The following is a 19,845-nucleotide window of genomic DNA, read 5'->3' as shown; positions in this document are numbered from 1 at the left end:
TCTCTGGAGAGGCTTAAACAATCATTAAGAAGGCAGGGCTTGGTTTAATGATGAATAGTAAAACAAAATAAGACCATTATTAAAGAAAAACAAAAACTGTGAAGGGAATAGAATTAATCAAAGTATATTACTTTGCTCAAGATGTTTGCCTAATCATAATGAAGTTAACACAAATCTGTTTTACAAGTACAATGTAACGATATTGGGCACATAAAGAGGTGGGAAGTGTGGTGGGGGTTGGGGAAGGGCTAAGGGAAGGAAGAAGAGATGAACCCTCATTTTTCGTTAAGTGAAGTCAATAGATACTGCCTAAAAGTGACACAGCAAGAAACAGAAATGCAAACATTTCATCGAAATGAAGGTAAATATTAAAATAACCAGTTGAAAAAGGTGAAATGACTTTGAGGAAGAAGAAACAGGGAAGGAGTAAGGTGGGAATATAGTCTCTGCTGTTTCATTGCAAAATTTACAGGATTTTTGCAGAATTGACTCTAACTCACAGATGTGTATAATTCTGATTAAAAAAATATTTTTAATAAATTAAGAGAAAAAATATTACTTTAAACCCAAATTTTTGCCTCTGAAGAATTCTCAGTCTGGTGAAGGAAATAGACATGAATATTAATTTAAGACTGAGTGCAGGTAAGTTCAACAAGGGATATGTTTGCACTGATTGAGGGAGCACAAAAAACAATTAACTACTATCTGGAAAATGGAAAGAGATATCTACAATGGGCAGAATATGAGACAATAAGGATGAAACAAGATAAACTGGGTGTTTTAGGCAGTTAGCAATCCATAGTGCTGTGCTTTGTCGTTCAGTCGTGTCCAGCTATTCTCTACCTCATGGGCTGCAGTCCACCAGGCTCCTCTGTCCATGAGGATGCTCCAGGTAAGAATACTGGAGTGGGTTGCTATGCCCTCCTCAGGGTATATTCCCCACCCAGGGATGGAACCCAGGTCTCCTGCATTGCAGGTGGATTCTTTACCGTCTGAGCCATCAGGGAAGCCCAACCCATAGTGCTGATGTGTAAAAGCAGGATCCTGAATATTATACATAATATACATGTTAGGATATAATTTTAAAGTCAAAGAGAACATTAAACTGTCAAATGTTTATTAAAGGGAGTTGGAATGAGGAAGAAGTTTTGAACATTCCTGTATTATTTTAACTATAAAAGCCAATAAAGAACTGCCTTTTTGGAGAACAAAAAAAGTAAAAATGTGTATTTTACTTGGATCTTGTCTAAGGCAGCTTAGGCTAAAATGCAAAGAGGGTAAGTTTTGACCACGGAGTTAGTTAATGTACAAAGAAATGTGAAAATTCTTTCCTCCATATGTGTCTGTAAGGAGTTGGGCCACAGTTTCAGAGAAGATACTTCTTAAAGGACAGTTCAAACAACATAAGTTTTAACTACCCATGTTCACTTCTCAGATTTTTTTCAATAAATATGTACTTTAGTACGGTATCATCCATGGTTAGTTGAATCCGTGGATATGGAACTACAGATACAAAGGGCTGAGTATCAAGTTATACTTGGCTTTCCCACCAGACAGACAAAAACATCTACTTCTGCTTCATTGACTATGTGAAGCCTTTGACTCTGTGGATCACAGCAAACTGGAAAATTCTCAAAGAGATGGGAATACTAGACCAACTTACCTGTCTCCTGAGAAACCCGTATGTGGGCCAACAGTTAGAACCAGATATGGAACAACTGACTGGTTCAAAATTGAGAAAGGAGGATGACAAGGCTATATACTGTCACCCTGCTTCATTAACTTATATGTAGAGTATATCATGTGAAATGCTGGGCTGGATGAACAACAAGCTGGAATCGTGATCGCTGGGAGAAATATTAACAACCGCCAGATATGCAGATGATACCACCGTAATGGCAGAAAGTGAAGAGGAACTAAAAAGCCTCTTGATGAGCATGAAAGAGGAGAGTGAAAAAGCTGGCTTGAAACTCATCATTCAAAAAACGAAGATCATGGCATATGGTCCCATCACTTCATGGCAAATAGAAGGGGAGAAAGTGGAAGCAGTGACAGACTTTCTTTTCTTGGACTCCAGAATCACCACAGTGACTGCAGCCATGAAATTAACAGATGCTTGTTCCTTGGAAGAAAAGCTATGACCAACCTAGACAGCATATTAAAAAGCAGAGACTCACTTCTGTGACAGAGGTCCATATAGTCAAAGCTATGGTTTTATCCAGTAGTCATGTACGGATGTGAGAGTTGGACCATAAAGGAGGCTGGACGCCAAAGACACGACTTAGTGACTGAGCAACAACAACTGAACAGAGAGTTGGGGCCCCAACCCCTGTATTGTTCAAGGGTCAACTGCATGGGAAAAATTAAATTTAGATTGATTTTCTACTGTGTGGGTGTGGTAAAAATATTTGCAGTTTGCTGTCATTGGGACATTAACCTATGAACTAACCACAGTTCAAGAATATGTGATCGTACACTTCCCTTTCCCTTTTCACTTTCATGCATTGGAGAAGGCAATGGCAGCCCACTTCAGTGTTCTTGCCTGGAGAATCCCAGGGACGAGGGAGCCTGGTGGGCTGCCGTCTATGGGATCTCACAGAGTCAGACACGACTGAAGCGACTTAGCAGCAGCAGCAGCAGCAGCATGCATTAGGGACAGAAAACTACCCGAAGTACTTAACCGAGATAAATAATATCAGAGGAAGGCAGGTTAGAACACTACCAGTCTGCATGAATTACCTATAATCAGCTAACCAGATTCCCACATGTAAACCCAGGGTTTGAAAACAAGTCTACAAAGAAAGCTAAACACCAAAGAATTGATGTTTTTGAACTGTGGTGTTGGAGAAGACTCTTGAGAGTCCCCTGGACTGCAAGGAGATCAAACCAGTCCATCCTAAAGGAGATCAGTCCTGAATATTCATTGGAAGGACTGATGCTGAAGCTGAAATTCCAGTACTTTGGCCACCTGATGTGAAGAACTGACTCATTGGAAAAGACCCTGATGCTGGGAAAGATTGAAGGCAGGAGGAGAACGGGACGACAATCAGAAGGTTGGATGGTATCACTGACTGGATGGACATGAGTTTGAGCAAGCTCCGAGAGTTGGTGATGGACAGGGAAGTCGGACACGACTGAGCGACTGAACTGAACTGAAGTGCTGCTATGGAAAACTATATGGGGGTTATTCAAAAAATTTTAAATTACCATTGTTGTTGTTCAGTCGCCCAGTGGTGTCTGATCTTTGCGGCCCCATGGCCCCCATGGACATAATTACCATACGACACTGCAATTTCTCTCTGGGTTTATAGCCCCACCAAAGTCCAAGTGCGGCAGCCTGTGAGCTCCTAGAGTGAAAGGGCCACAGTGAGCTCCAGCCCCCACAGGTTGCGAGGCCAAAAGGCGAGCGCGATGCCTCCTCGGGTCCAAGAAGCAGGAGAGGGATGAAGCGGGTGAGACCGCCTCCGGTGATCGGTGGGCAGGGCCAAAAGCGGGGCTGGCGGCGAAGGGCAAGCTCCGCCCTCAGGGGAGGGGCCCGCAGGCAGCGGCGCGTCGCTGCGCCGCACGTGTGCGAGCGAGGCGGCTGTGAGTCCGCCTGAGCGCTGCGGGGGCCTCGGCGTAAACCGCGCTGGCTGCCTATGCTGGGCTGCCCTCGTGGTTGGTTCCGCCGAGTGGCCCTTACCTCCGCCTTCCTCCGGCGCCAAGACCAGCGCGCCCGCATTCTCGTCGCCCGCCCTGCGCCGCGCGCACGCTCTCAGGCCCCGGGTAAGTGTGCGGCCTCCCCTCTGCCGCCTGGGCTCCGCGGCCAACCCTCGGCCCGGCGCCCCGGCCGAAACCTCCCCTGGAGGGGCAGCATGGACTCGGAAGGAGTCCCGGTCGTGTTCTGAGCCCGCGGCGCGTCCACGGCGCCTCCATTACGGATCGTGCCCGCGGGAGCGCGGCTGAAGCCGGGCTGGTCTAGCGCCTCGGCGGTGCCAGCCCCGCCCCCCCTGCTCTCCGGGCGGGTCCTAGAGGCTGCCGCGCCCTCTCTCCTCCCAGCGGCGCTGTCAGCGCGTGGATCCCTGTCCCACTCCTCCTCTTCTTTGCCCCCGAGGGTTCCTAAAGTCTTCTTCCTCCTGGAAGAGACAACCCGCCTTTATCCTGAAGCCCTTTACAGCGCACCCGTGCACTGCTGGGCCCGCCCACGTTCTTTCATCCTCCTACTTCTCTCTCATTACTAACAGCGATCCTGCTTGTGTTCCGGGCAGGCTCTCAGGTGACTGTTTTATAGACGTTTCCCAGTGTAGGAGCAAACCAGAGTTTTTCTCGGTCAGATTTAAATGAGTGGATGCAGCAGGGAATTGCTGGGCGTGTTGAAACTAATCCGCAAGGTGTCTTTACCGCCAGCCCTGCACCGAGAGATTTAAAAGTACACTCTCATTGCCTGGGCATTAGGGCCTGCCAAGAAATAAGGTTTGGAGAGTTTAGTCTTTCACATATTTAGTTCTGTTGTCAGACCACTTTTTCTTTTTTTAATTCCGAAAATATAGGATAACTAAAGTTTGGTTTTTGTTTCAAGTCTCTAATCATCTGTGAATCGGGCATGCCTCATCACCTGGGGCTGCCCTGGCAGTTGAGGGAACTGTCAAAAATCAGACTACTGTACACTCATACTGAAAAGGGACTGCTGGATATGCAGTGATTTTGGTCCATCATTAGGCAGAGTAGCCAGCAGTTCGTATGTATTAATTTACAACGCCTTTTGAACTCATATTTTGGTAGAAACTGCTGCAGTAGAGCGATTAGTAAAACATGGCTTTTGGCCCCAGATAGGAGAGAGAAATGACAGTCCAGCTGGTCCCTTGACCAAGTTTGCTCCTATCTCAGGCTCTGTGTTGGCCGTTTCCGCTGCTTACAAGGCACCTCCTTAGACTTCACTGAAGAGCACCCCTCTTATTCTCACTGTCCTTACTCTGCTTGATTTGTGGCTTTTACAGATGTGCGTTTCCTGAGATTGTTTTAATTTTTTTCTCTGATATGTAAGCTCAGTGGGGGCAGGAAATTTTCCTTTCCCCAGTGCCTGGAACAGTGCCAGACAAATAAGAGGGGCTCAATAAATATTTGTGAAATAAATCTAACAGATTTCATTACTTCACATATTAGAGTGTAGTGTGTGCCCTGCCCTAATGAGAGAGCTCCTTACTGTGAGAGCTGGAGGGCTTCTTGATGGTTTGCAGAGGAGGAGGAGAGATGCATTTAAAAAGGATAAGTTGTGGAGGGTTTTAAACTACAGATGAGATTGAGACTAATATTGCTGTTTTTTCGACGTTCATTTTGCAGGACTATGTTAAGGGACTATCAATGTTGCATTAAAATTTTGGAAGTGCTAAACTTGATTTTTATTGTGGATTGTAGAGGAAGCTTATTTCTGAATCTAATTTCTTAATGAAAAACTTAAAAACTGTTGACATTGTAAAATTTCTAATCCCATTTGGTTCATTTGGAGTGTAAAAGAGATAAAATCTATTACTTTAGTATTTCCTCTAATGAATTGTGTAGGACTTCTAGTTCATGGGTATGTATCAGTGGATTTCATTTTCTTCCCAGAAGCATCAAGTTTCTAGTCTCTAATATAGACTGCTTGACATTTGAGATGCTATCTTACTATTTTGGATAGCGTATTTGTGCAGCTTTGTTTTTTGAAAATTTTTGAAATGTCAATACCATTTTAAAAACTGATAAAGCTAGACCTTTTACTTCCCATCCCTCCCCCTCTTTTTTTTTTCCTCCCTTTTTTTAAAGCCAGTCGTTTTTTTACACCTTTGCTGTAGAAGACTTGAATATGTATATTTGGATTTTCCTGAATGCAAACTCATTTCCTTAGAGCAGTCGAACGGGGGCAGTCAGGGTTGTTCCATCTTTCTGGTTAAATTCTTCTCAGCCTCTTGGATGTTCACATGATCCTCTCTCATTTAGAAATTATATTTCATTTCAGTCTTCTCATTTATGTATTTTTTGCTTAAGAAATTGATGCTGATTTTAGTTCTGCCTGTCCTGGTCCAGAAGTTTGCACAGCTGTTCTAGTAAATATATTCTCAGCTTCTAGGCCCACAGACAGAACTTAGCAAAACGTATATTAAGTGATTTATAATCACTTGTGCTACATATACGTTAATAATTAATGTCTGTATTAGGGCCATCGGCTAAAACAAATGGAAAGTAATTTTGTTTAATGACCTTGTCTTTGCAATTAAATGTAACAAGAAAAAGAGATCAGGCAAGTGTCCAAAGTATCAAGAAAAAGACTGCCAAAAATAGAGATCAGGCAAGTGTCCAAAGTATCAAGAAAAAGACTGCCAAAAATACTAAAGGCCCGTTTATTTGGTGCTCTTGGCAGTGCTTTGAGGGTCTCTTAAAATTGAAATGATGTTTGAAGGAGAGAGCCATGCTTAACCATTAGCCCAGAAAATGAAAGAACCATAAGAAGCTTTGATTTTTTTCCCAGACTCAGCAGCACAGTTCTGCGGTGGAAAGCATCCATAATAAATATTAATGACCAACAGTTGAATAACAACAGCTTGAACAGACCTTTGAGCAAGTCATCATTTTTCTGCTTTCCAGAGAAAGGAACTGAGACTTAAAGAGTGGTGGCTCACTTGGTAAAGGGCATAGCCTAGCTCAGACTCCAAGTCATAGGCCCAGACTGCCACTCACCAAACAAGAGTTGACACCAGTGGTTGATACTTCAGATCCACCATCTGCTAATATCCTCATTCCAGGGATGTTAGGTGTAACAGTGCTGTCCTAAGCCTTCTAGAATTTCATTCACATGGGGAAGATGAGGGGATGGAGTGATACCCGTATTTTGGCTTAGGTGACTGGTAGTTTGTTGGTAAGATTCTTTGAGGTAAGAGATGTAATTTAAAAGAAGTGCATTTGTGGTGGGAAAAGATGAGATCACTTTAGGGCATGTTGAATTTGATGTTTGATTCTACCTCTTACTAGCTGTGTGAACTAGAGCAAGATACTCTCTGGGCTTCAGTTTTTTAGGGGCTAAGGTGGGACTAATAATGACACATAAGTCACAGGGCTGAAGAGAGGCTTAAATGAGCTTAGTGTGCACACGCTATCATTGTTTAGCTGTTGTTCCCATTGCCTTGGACCCTTGAGTGAACAGGGAGTTGGAGATGGGTCTTGGCTGGAAAACGAGCCTGAGAAGGAATCAGGACGGGGGAAGGAAGCCGGGGAAGCCAAGTGTAAGCAGCAAGTTGAGCAGGAGGGGAAAAGAGCACTTCGAGAGGCAGGAGAACAGCATGGAGTAGAAGCCAGATCCTCCCCTGAACGTAAGCTTCATGCTGGTGGGCTGTTTATTTGATTTGCTTGTGTGTTGTGTTGTGTCGTGTATGGTGCCTGGAGTAATGCCTGGCACAGAGCTGCACGGTGAGTGTTGAGGGGATGAAGTACAGGTACGAGGAGTGAGTGAGTGTTAAAATGAGTCTGGACCTCCCTTCAGAGGGCCACCGTTGTTTGGCAGTGGTTATCATAAGGGGCTTTGTGACTGTGCTGGTAGGAGGGGCACTGCCTGAGGACCCCTGTTTTCTTTGTGAATGGCACACGGGAGTTGGAGGGATGGCGAGACAGCCTGGAGGGTTGTTACGAGAAGAAGTCCACCCAACTGGCCTTCTGTTCTCCAGCCAGGAGCACAGGTGGAGACAGCACAGTTGGTCCTCAGTTGAGGTTTAGCAGGGATCTTGCAGCAGGACTAGTGAGCAAGTGTTGCGTGTTGGTTAGGAGTTTGGAGTTGTTGAGCTTTGGAGTACTTGAGGAAATGAAGATGAAAGAGGTGGTATCTTGGAACTGGAGGTCTTGGTGTGTTTGAAGAACAGGTAATGGGAGAGAGGAAGCAATAGAGCTGGAGAGAGTGGTGGTTTGATGAGGGTAGAATAGTTAGTGTGGCTTTGGTGGCTCAGAGGTTAAAGTGTCTGCCTGCAATGCGGGAGACCTGGGTTTGATCCCTGGGTCGGGAAGATCCTCTGGAGAAGGAAATGGCAACCCACTCCAGTATTCTTGCCTGGAGAATCCCATGGATGGAGGAGCTTGGTGGGCTATAGTCCATGGGGTCGCAAAGAGTCGGACACGACTGAGCGGCTTCACTTCACTTTATACCTTGAACTTTTATAATAAGACATTTCAGACATTCACAGCAGAGAGAATGACATGATGACATCCCCGTGTTCCCATCACCCAGTTTCAACAATTATCAACTCATGGCCAGTCTTGTTTTAAATCTGTACCTCACTCCACTTCCATTCACCACTGGTTAATTATTTTGAAATAAAGTCCAGACTTCACATCTTTTCAACCATAAAGATTTCAGTCTATATCTCTAAAACATAAAGATTCTGTTTTTAAGTGTAACCACAGTGATATTGCTGAAGTTGAAGCACCAATACTTTGACCACCTGATGCGAAGAATTGACTTCTTAGAAAAGACCCTGATGCTGGGAAAGATTGAAGGCAGGAGGAGAAGGGGATGACAGAGGATGAGATGGTTGCATGGCATCACCAACTTGATGGACATATGTTTGAGCAAGCTCCGGGAGTTGGTGATGGACAGGGGTCGCAAAGAGTCGGACACGACTGAGCGACTGAGTTGAATAGTGATATTGCATCTTAAAAGTTGCCCGTATTATCTTAATGTCATCAACTGTCCCCACTGTTTCAATATCCCTGATTGTCTCATAAATACACTTTTAACAGTTGGCTTGTTAAACCTGGATATAAAGAAGGATCCAGGTTTATCTATTCGTACATTCCCCTTTCCTCCTTTTCCTGTTGCTGTCCATTAGTTGAGGGAGTGTCTTGATCCTTGTTGAGTTTTCCACATTCAGACTTCTGCTGATTGCTTCCTCGTGCTGATGGTGAACGTACCATCTTCTGTTTCTTTATGCCATCCAAACTAGTAGACACAGCTTCAGTCAGTAAGAACTTCATAGACAACAGCATGTCCTTTCAGGGGCCTGCAGTGTCTGGTTGTCTCTTTTTTGTGATGTTAGTGGCCATTGATGTCATTGCCCAGGGCCAGTATTTCATTAGGGAATTGCTCCTTAGTTGTGTCTTTGATCTCTGTAGATGGGGAAGAGTTTTGACTCCTGTTTCAAGACTTCTCAGAAATATCTACTGATGCTTGTTATACTTCTCTGGATTCTCTGGCAGGTATTAGAGTTAACATCCTCAGAGTCTGCACACCCCTTGAAGGGGGACAGGAGACTAGCATTTATTTAGTTCCTACTGTGGCTAGCCACTCTGTGTTTGTCATCTCATTTCATTTTTACAACAGTCCTATGAAGCACATATTACTCACGTTTTTCAGCTGAAGAACAGGGGCTAGGAGAGGTTATTTACTCTAACCAGTTCTGCAGCTGGAAAGTGGGGCAGGAAAGCCTGGTGTTTGGGTGCCTTTATGGGTAGTGCACATGAAGGGAGGTAAAATGAGAAGACGTGGACTTAATAGAGAGGAGGGCATGGGATTTGGGCCTCAAGGTCTTCAGAGGAGTCTTAAAGGACAGGCGGCGGTGGTGGTGGTGGAGTGGTGGTGCTCAGTCATGTCGGACTCTTTGCAACACCATGGATTGCAGCACACCAGGCTCTTCCATCCTTCACTATCTCCTGGAGTTGGCTCAGTTTCATGTCCATCGAGTCAGGTGAGACTAGGTTAATCTGAGAATACAGATATGGAGGCCCTCCCACTGGAGAGAGTTCTGTGAGCAGTCAGGCTGGGATTGGGACCTGTGGGCGCTGGGCCTGAGTTAGAGGCGTGTGTGGAGGATTGGAAATCCACACAGTGCTGGATGATGGACGGTACCGAAGCAGAATGGGGAAGAGGAAGTAACTGGTGTTTCTGTCGAGGCTCTTGGCCCTCAGGTTGTTGAGAAAGAGCCTGATGAGTTCTCTGCATTCTGGGAAGGAGGTAGATGTGCAGCTCACCATAAAGCCTGAGCCCTCCCTGAAGAGAGCAGATTGCGGGACTCGGAAGGGTATCAGGACCTCCTGGTAGATCCTGTCATGCCAGCTGGGAACTTGGGGTGGGGAGGGGGTTGTTTTCTTCTAGAGATGTCTGTGTCTCTTTTGGCTGGCAGGCTGCTTGAGGGGACTGAATTGGGACAAATGGGTGGCCCTGATGTCCCTGGGTTGTAGGTGATTGAGAACTCGCCTAGGCTGTGGCTGGTCATCTCAGGCTTAATTTCCACTTGGTTGAAAGTCTTGCCATTGTAGATGCCCACCGTGCAGCCCACTACCTCAGGCAGGATGATTGCATCGTGCAAGCGTGTCTTCACACCTGGGGCGTCTCGGTGGGCGGTGCCTCCTTCTTGGCTTCCTGCAGGCACTTCTGCAGCCATGCTGCTCATTCTGGAGGCCACGGTTCCAGGTTAGCAGCTCACAGGACGTGCTCAGACCCTGGTTGAGGTCCACACTGCCGCTGGGGAGCTGTTGTGGGTTTGAGGGGAAGACTGTGTGTGATGAAGTGTAATAAGTGACTCAGTGATGTCCTCCAGGTGCCAGCAACATTGCTGGACTGTACACATGCTTGTCTCCTCCCCACCCCCATGCCCCCATGCCTCTTTCTGGGGTCCTCATGTCAGGAAGAGTTCCCCTACCCTCTCAAGTCCCCAGGATGGAAAACCTGAGTCATCCTATAGTATTTCCTCTTTCCTCCACATTGGTCACCCAGTCCTGTCCGCACCACCTCCCAAATGTTCCTGAACCCACCTCCACCTTCAGTTACCCTCGCCTCAGCCTTAGATCAAGCTGATTTCTTTCCTCAGTTGTTGTCTTACCTAATCTCCCAGCCTAACCCCATCTTTGTCTTTGAAAAGATGCCATGAAATATCTCTGACTCACGAATCAGGATGGCAGTTGGGTTTTCAGGTGGACTTCCCTCCATTCAGCCTGGTGTGGCTTCAGCCTGCTCCCAGCCTTAACCCCAGGGTCTCTCCCTGGATGCTTTACTCTGTGCGATGCGGGGCCAGCTTGGTGGGCTTCCTCTAGCTCTCTCTGCAGCTGCACCACCTTCCTCCCCTCTTTTCCACGGCCTCTCTCTTAGTCCCCAAAGCTTAGCTCAGGTGTTCACTTCTGGTCTTCCATTAGGAAGGGGTCTTCGCGGACACCCTCACCACCAGTGCCCCTGTGGTCTTCTGAGGGTTGCCATGTCTCCAAGGAAGCCCCGGGCCCTGTCTGCCTCCCTCACTGGTGTACAAGCTCTGAGGGCAGTTTTGTTGAAATAAAATGAGAATGAAATAGCACCAACATCACAAAAGTCAGTGTTCTGTTTTGCTATACCTTGCTTAGAACACATAAAAGATAAGTGCTTTCTTACTTGATTTAAGAGATAATTTTATAAATTGTACAACTAGTTGCAGTCCACTTCTGTTCCTGTTTCTTGGTTTCTTCCATTTTCTTAATTTTTTTTGTCTTTCAAACAAAATTATTTTTATTGATATTTTTCTCTACCTGCCCCCCCCCCTTTTTTTGTAGCTGTCATGATCCTTTTTTCCCTTTGCTTTTCTTTCCATTCTTGATTTTTGACAATGATGCAAGATCAAACATGGATTCTTAAAATTTAGTTCATCATGATTGCTCTGCTGTAGATGCTTCTATAGATGGGATTCTGGTTAACTAAGAGAACTAGGATGTTCTGCTCATTTATGTTCTTTATGTTTACTGAGTTTGCATGTTACTTTAAGCATCTCCCGATATAATTAATATAGGGCTTCCCAGGTGGCTCAGTGGTAAAGGATCCACCCTGCAATGCGGGAGACACGGGTTCGATCCCAGAGTTGGAAAGGTCCCCGGGAGAAGCAAATGGCAACCTACTCTAGTATTCTTGCTTAGGAAATCCCATGGACAGAGGAGCCTGGTGGGCCACAGTCTGTGGGGTCACAAAAGAGTCAGACATGACTTAGCGACTAAATAGCAATATAATTAAAATAAGAAGAAGCCTTATCCCTGTTTCACCTAGAGCATCAAATAAAATCAAATTAGACAGGCACTTGCAATCTTAGATATTAATAAATGTGTGCTCTGTACTACAAAGTATATATGGCTTCCTAGACTTTTGCTCAGTAATTTGTGTACTAGCTGTAAGTGATCTGTATTTTTTTAAATTGTGACAAAATACACACAACATCATTCTGACCATTTTTAAGTATATAGTTCAGTAGTGTTAAGTTCATTGTGTAGCCAATATGTTGAGCTCTTTTTTATCTTGCAAAACTGAAACTCTATACTTAGATTAAACAGCTCTTTGTTCTCTTTGCCTTTTTTTTTTTAAGTCCATTTTTTATTTTTTGGCCGTGCTGAGTCTTCATTGTGGCGTGTGGGCTTCTCTGGTTGTGTACCCATGCTCTAAAGTGCTCGGGCTCAGTAGTTGAGGCTCGGGCTTAGTAGTTGAGGCTCAGGCTTAGTTGCCCCGAGACATGTGGGATTTAGTTCCCAACCAGTGATCGGACCCACATCCCCTGCATTGGAAAGCTCCAGGCCACTAGGGAAATCTCGTTCTCCTTGCTTTAAAAAGAAAAAAAAAATGAGTATGTGTTCATGTCAGTAAATATATGTATATACTTTTATCTTAATCAGTTTTTTGAAAAGATAGCAAGATCCATGAAGCAAAAGTTAGATGATACAACTGTGGTATTCAGTGAAAACAAGTCTTCCTGCCCAGCCACCTATACCCTCTCCTAGAAGTAACTGCCTTTTCCAGTTTCTTTGAACGTTGTTTTTACATATTGTTCAGCTTATGTACCTTAATGTCATTGTTCTTAGTGTTTTTTTTTTAATGTAAATGCACTGAGATGAGCATCCTTACAGCTAAAACTTGAAACACTTTAATTAATTTCTTAGGATAATCCCTTAAAGAAGTATTTCTGGGTCAAAAGGCATACATATTTTGAAGGCTTTTGATATCAAATTCCCTGCAGAAGTGTTGTACCATTTTTTTCTATGCCACTAAAAGCATATTTGGAAGAATCATTTTAATAATTGATACTTAGGACCTTAGGAACAAAGTTAACTGTGCCTCTGTTTGCTGAAACCCAATTCTGTGTAGAAGTGATTTTTACCACGTACTCTCTTCCTTCTAAAAGGTTCTCTTAAATGTTTTCTTGGATACTTGAAAATGGAGATGACAGAAATGACTAGTGTGTCATTGAAACGGGGGTCCATTGCCATCGAAGATAATGACAGTGTGGCCCCAGCTGAGGAGGCCAAGAGACAGAAGGTCTCAGGATGCTGTCCAACCACAGGTCAAGACGGGCTAGAGAACAGCTCTCTACCCAGCAGCGAAAAGGTGCCTGGGCCTCCCGAAACTGCTGGACAGGGTAAAGAGAACTCTGAAGTTCCATCAGAGGAAGAGGAGGAGGAAGATGGCCTCTCAGAGGAGGGTGAGGAAGAGGAGGAAGCGGAGAGCTTTGCAGACATGATGAAGCATGGGCTCACTGAGCTGGATGTGGGCATCACCAAGTTCGTGAGTTCTCACCAGGGATTCTCAGGAATCTTAAAAGAACGGTTGGTTTTGTTTTTGTATCAAGTTATTTTTGTTTTATTAATTCTTTTCTTTAAAAAGAAATCAGTCTGTTCTTCCATTGTTAGCATTCTGTCCCCAAGGATTTTCACACCAGTGGTCAGTCAGGAATAGGATGAAGGAAAGCTGCCCAAACGAGTAAATGAAACTATTTGAATATAAAATGAGTAAAAAATAGCAATTTCTTTGTGGTCTGCTTTGTCAGTATGTGAATGGGTATTTCCTTAAAATAAATTACTCTCAATGGTACTTAAATGGTTTCGAGTTTTCCCTTGAATTGGCCTTAAAATCTTAAAATCTTTTGCCTGAATGGGCCACATCAACAGGAGAAAGAAGGTAGTCTTTGTAGCCAGGTGGATCTGGATGTGAATGTAGTTCAACCATTTCATAGTTACTTAACTCCTCTGAGCCTCAGAATCCCTGTCCGAAAAATGGGTCATAATGCTACCTGGGAATAGTTAATAGGACTTTAAATAATGTATGTAAAGTATTTAGCATAAAGGTAAGCTTCAGGGTGGCTTAAGGTAGATACACTGGCTTCCAATTTAGTTAAATTTGCTGTGTTTCATGAGTCACTTTAGAATGAACTATATAATCATAGGACAACATTAATAAGCTTTGACCTAGGCATTTTTCTGGAAGAATATTCTAGAAGCTCAGAAGGTCTTTTCTGTACCTGGTACCAGGCCAAGGTGTGGATTAGAATTCATCATGAAACCAGAAAAAATAACTACATGACTTTGCACTGAAAGTCTTTATTTTTAATACCTGTTTCGCACAATAATAAGGCTTACTGTTGACAAACTTTCTCCTAAAATTAATAGGCAGCAAAATGATAATGCCCTGATTTTCTTTTCCTCAGGTACTCTGACTTCGTCGTTCATGAAATAGGAAGAGATGGACGAATCAGCCATTTGAGTGACTTGTCTGTCCCAGTGGATGAAGAGGTAGGAACAGCTCTCTAGCGAAAGTCACCTTCTGTATAAAAATAATATTTCTTGGAGATCATAGAAATACAGAGCTTTGACAGCCTCAAATTCTGTGTGTGACTCACTGGAAGCTCTCATGGTTATTTTAAAGGATCCTTCAGAAGATGTATTTACAGTTTTAACAGCTGAAGAAAAGCAGCGTTTAGAAGAGCTCCAGCTTTTTAAAAATAAGGAAACCAGTGTTGCCATTGAGGTAAGTAGTGCAAAAACGTGTGAGAAGTTTCTTTTAAGGTTTTCATTGCATCTTTTGGGGTGGATGGTTAGTAAGTGTCTTCTGGAAGAATTACAGTAATTAACAAAAGGATAGACTTGCCCTATTTGATCTAAAAGAGCATTGTGTTAAAAAATGTTTCTTTTATCAGTGGCAGGTAACAAGTATTCAGATAAACTGGCCAAAAGAAGTTATGTTTTTGCTTTAAAAAATTTTTTTACATGACCACAAATCGGCAAAAAAAATCTGCTGTTTGGAATTGTAGAGTGACCACTGTATCACATAGTGTCTGCTGCAAAGGACTGTCACAGCCTGACAGAGAGTGGTCCTGACAGGGAGGCCATGGCCCCAGCTCCAAAGGCCTCCTGGTCTCAAATGAGGCACTGGAAGGGAGGGGAGTTGGGAGAAGGAGGTAAGGGAGTGTTTCTTTGCTTATCTTGAGACTACTTCTGTTCATACAAAAAAGAGCTCAGCTACTAAATAGAACAGTAAATGCCTTTTTAAAAGCTGTTTGTTATGGAAGTTTTACTCTTCTCAGTTAGTGCTGTCAGCACTGGTGGCTCAGCGCTAAAGAATCTGCTTGCAATGCAGGAGATGTGGGTTTAGTCCTTGGCTTGGGAAGATCCCCTGGAGAAGGAAATGGAAATGGTAACCACTCCAGTATTCTTGCCTGGAGAATTTCATGGACAGAGGAGCCTGGTGGGCTACAGTGCATGAGGTCACAAGAGTTGGACATGACTTAACAACTAAACTACCACCACCACGGTCCTGTCCAGTGAAATTGCGATGTGAGACATGTTTTTAATTTCAAATCTTCAAAAAATGTAAAAACAAACAGGCAAATAATTTTGGCGGTGTATTTTAGTTGCCCTACTATTGTCAAAATATTTCAATATATAATCAGTATTTTCAAAATCACTAATGACATGTTTTATTTTCTTTTTTTCCTACTAAGTCTTCAGAATCCTGTGTCAGTTTATACTGGTAGCACATCTCATTTCAGACTTGCCGTGTTTCAAGTGCTCAGTTGCTGTGTATGGCTAGTGGTTACCATAAGGGACACAGCAGCTCTAGGTAATCTCTGTAGCAAAGAAAATACAAGATTCTAAGAATCTTGTAGCACAAGACTTTTAGAATTGTAAGTTTGTGTTAAATTCATCTTGTACTATATTTTGATGACTTGCTGGATTTGGGGTTGTCTGAAATTGCCACTTGCATGGCTCCCAGGTAAAAAGAGTTTACTGTAACTTCTCAGAATTTTGGGGGATTCCCTCATGGCTCAGACAGTAAAGAGTCTGCCTGCAATGTGGAAGACCTGAGTTCGATCCGTGGGTTGGGAAAATCCCCTGGAGAAGAAAATGGCAATCCACTCACAGTATTCTTGCCTGGAAAATCCCATGGATGCAGGAGCCTGGCAGGCAAAGTCCATAGGGTCGCAAAGAGTCAGACACGACTGAGTGATGTCACTTTCACTCTTTTCACTTTCAGAATTTATTATTTGTCTCCAACCCTCATCTCTTCTCCCCGCCAAAATTTCTCAGAAGTATGTACTATTAAAATTTTAGAGATGTTTAATAACTGAATTTACTCAGACAAAATAGTCAACAATGCCAAGAAGAAAATTCCCAAGAATTGGTTTTGAGAGCACTCTAGGAGGATGGTCCAGGCAGTGCAGTGATATATTATCTCTATAATATGCTTTTTCCTACAGAGATGGCAAGATTTACTATCATCTTAAAAATTATAGTTGTGCCATCTACTGAAAGATTTTACCTTAAAGAGCATGAACCTTGGGTAGGGGTCCTCATCTATAAAATAGGAGGATAAACTTTCTGAATTTTTAGGTCTGAATATGTATTCACTCATACATACAAACTATGGTTCCATCTCATTGCCTTCAGTGAATTCTAGGTCTAGACTCAGGTGTTTGTGTGTTTTTTTTGGCTGTATCACTCAGCTTGCAGGATCTTAGTTCTCCCATCAGGCGCCGAACTTGCAGAGTCCTAACCACTGGACCACCAGGGATTTCCCCTAGACTCACTTTTCAATATGAAAAATCTCATCTATATTATAATGTGTTTTTCTTTTACATACATATTCATTTATATTTTTTATTTTGCTAGAATATGCTCAGGTTTAGCTAGTAGTAGTTATATTACATCTTATTAGCATGCAAGTTACAGTCCATCAGTGGGTCATGAAATTAGTGTACTGTATCTTAACCAACATTTTTTTTTTTTAATTGCAGTGTTGTGTTATTTTCTGGTGTACAGCAAAGTGATTCAGTTTATATATATATATATATATATATTTTTTTTTTTTTTTTCCCTCTCTTTTTTCATATTCCTTCTCATTAGGTTGGTTTATTTCTGTGTTTGTTTCTGGCCTCACTGTGGCCTGTGGGATCTTAGTTTCCCCATCCAGGGATTGAACCCATGCCTACGGCCGTGGGAGCACGGAGCCCTCACCCTTGGATGCCAGGGGATTCCCTCCACTAGGGTTTAATATGAGACACTGAATACGTTAGTTCCCTGTACTATACAGTCGGACCTTGTTTTTTATGCTTTTGTATATACTAGTTTGTATCTGTTAATGACAAACTCCTAATTTATTCCCCTCCCACCCTCTTTCTCCTTTGGTTACCTTTGGATTGTTCTCTGTGTCTGTCAGTATGTTTCTGTTTTGTAAGTAAGTTCATTTGTATCATATTTTAGACTCCACATATAAGGTATATCATATTTTATTTGGCTTTCTCTTTCTGACTGAGTTTGTTTAGTATACGTATCTCTAGGTCCATCCATGTTGCTGCAGATGGCATTATTTCATTCTTGTTTATGGCTGAGTAGTAAATGGCACCCCACTCCAGTACTCTTGCCTGGAAAATCCCATGGATGGGGGAGTCTGGTGGGCTGCAGTCCACGGGATTGCTGAGGGTCGGACACGACTGGGCGACTTCACTTTCACCTTCATGCATTGGAGAAGGAAATGGCAGCCCACTCCAGTGTTCTTCTCTGGAGAATCCCAGGGACAGGGGAGCCTGGTGGGCTGCCATCTATGGGGTCGCACAGAGTTGGACACGACTGAAGTGACTTAGCAGCAGTATTCCACTGTATAAATACCTCATCTTCATCCATTCATCTGTCAGTAGATATTTAGGTTGTTTTCATGTCTTGGCTGTTATAAATAGTGCTGCCATGAACATGAATCTTTTCAAACTATAGTTTTGTCCAAATATATGTCCAGGAGTGGGATGGCTGGTTCATATGGTATTCTATTTTTAGTTTCTAGAGGAACCTTCAGATTATTTTCCATAGTGCCTGCACCATTTACATTCCCACCAACCGTTTAAGAGTGTTTCCTTTTCTCCATACCCTTTGCAGCATTTATTTGTACACTTTTTAATAATGACCATTCTGACCGGTGTGAGGTGGTACCTCATTGAAATTTTGCTTTGCATTTCTCTAATAATTAGCAGTGTTGAGCATCTTTTCACATGTCTGTTGGTCACCTGTATTATCTTCTTTGGAGAAATAGCCATTTGGATCTTCTGCCCAATTTTTGATTGGGTTTTTTGTTTGTTTGTTTGTTTTTATATTGAGCCATATGAGCTGTTTATATTTTGGAAGTGAATCTGTTGTCAGTCACATCATTTGCAAATGTTTTCTCCCGGTTGGTAGATTGTCTTCATTTTTGTTTATGGTTTTCTTTGCTGTTCAAAAGCTTGTTAAGTTTGATTAGGTTCCATTTGTTTAGTTTTGCTTTTGTTTGTACTCTGTACCCACTCTGCTAAGAGTTTATATCATGAATGGATGTTAAATTTTATCAAATACTTTTATGCATCTATTGAGATGATCATATGGTTTTGTCTTTTGTTGATGTGGTGTGTCACATTAATTTTTTTTTTTTTTTTGGCCGTAGCTTGTGGGATCTTAGTTTCCCTACCAGAGATCAAACCTGTGCCCCTTGCAGAGGAAGCACAGAGTTTTAACTGCTGGACTGCCAGGGAGAGTCCCTCACATTGATTAATTTGCATGTGTTGAGCCTTCCTTGTGAGCCTGGGAAGAATCCAGCTGGATTATAGTGTATATCTTTTTTCTGTGTTGTTAGATTCAGTTTGCTAATATTTTGTTAAAAATTTTTATATCAAAGATAATATTTTTCTTTATAGTGAGTGTCTTTTTCTGGTTTTGGTATGGGATGATGGCTTCTTAAAATGACTTTGGGACTGTTCCCTCCTTTTAAGAGTTTGAGAAGGATCAGTGTAAGTTTCTCTTTGTATGCTTGATGGAATTCCCCAGTGAAGCCATCTGGTCTTGGACCTTTGTTTGTAGGGAGTATTTTTTATTATAGATTCTGTTTCATTTCTAGTGCTTTGTCTGTTCAAATTATCTGTTCCTTCCTGATTCAGTTTTGGTGGACTGTCTGCTCTTGAAACTCGTCCATTTCTTCTAGATTGGCAAAGAAACTTTTTGGCGTGTAGTTGTTCACAGTATTCTCTTATGGTTTTCTGTATTTCTGTGTTATTGGTTGTTATTTCTCCTCTTTCATTTCTTATTTTGTTCATTTGGAATGCCTGGCCAGAGATTCGTCGATTTTTGTTTACCTCTTCAGAGAAACTGCTCTTGCTAACCAACATTTTTATAACATAGTGAAATAGGAAATAACAGTGCATTGCACATTATAAGGGTTAAGTACTGTTCTGTACATTTTTTTAGATTTTTAATAAGGTGCATACACATATTAATATATTGGAGAAGGAAATGGCAACACAGTCCAGTATTCTTTCCTAGAGAATCCCATGGACAGAGGAGCCTAGCAGGCTACAGTCTATGGGGTCACAAGAGTCAGACACGACCTAGCAACTAACCCATCGCATATTAATATATATTGCTGGATCCTGAATCCAGGTATGAAATGTATTTCTCAATGTAAGATACATTCAGAAATTGAAAAACAGTTGTATAACTAGTTACTTTACATTTTCTTGATGTAGATTTTTCTCTTTTAGTAACAAATATACTGGATTGTCATTATAAAGTTCCTCAGTATAGGGCAGGGTTCATTAGACGCAGGAGTAGATTAGATTA

The 19,845-nt window shown here is 42.7% G+C and overlaps 1 protein-coding gene across 1 annotated transcript in view; it reads left to right on the top strand.

Annotated features, from left to right (window-relative positions):
- Positions 1-3,638: 3,638 nt before the first annotated feature.
- PUS7 (pseudouridine synthase 7) overlaps positions 3,639-19,845 on the top strand; it is a 53,809-nt gene continuing 37,602 nt past the window's right edge. Inside the window, exons 1-4 of the mRNA XM_052638855.1 lie at positions 3,639-3,765; positions 13,122-13,542; positions 14,421-14,505; positions 14,639-14,740. Of these exons, the coding sequence (XP_052494815.1) occupies positions 3,639-3,765; positions 13,122-13,542; positions 14,421-14,505; positions 14,639-14,740 (735 nt within the window). The remainder of the gene's footprint in view (positions 3,766-13,121; positions 13,543-14,420; positions 14,506-14,638; positions 14,741-19,845) is intronic.

Source organism: Budorcas taxicolor, chromosome 4, assembly GCF_023091745.1.
Source record: "Budorcas taxicolor isolate Tak-1 chromosome 4, Takin1.1, whole genome shotgun sequence".
NCBI classification, from domain to species: Eukaryota; Metazoa; Chordata; class Mammalia; order Artiodactyla; family Bovidae; genus Budorcas; species Budorcas taxicolor.
This window is presented reverse-complemented; position numbering and strand designations above follow the sequence as displayed.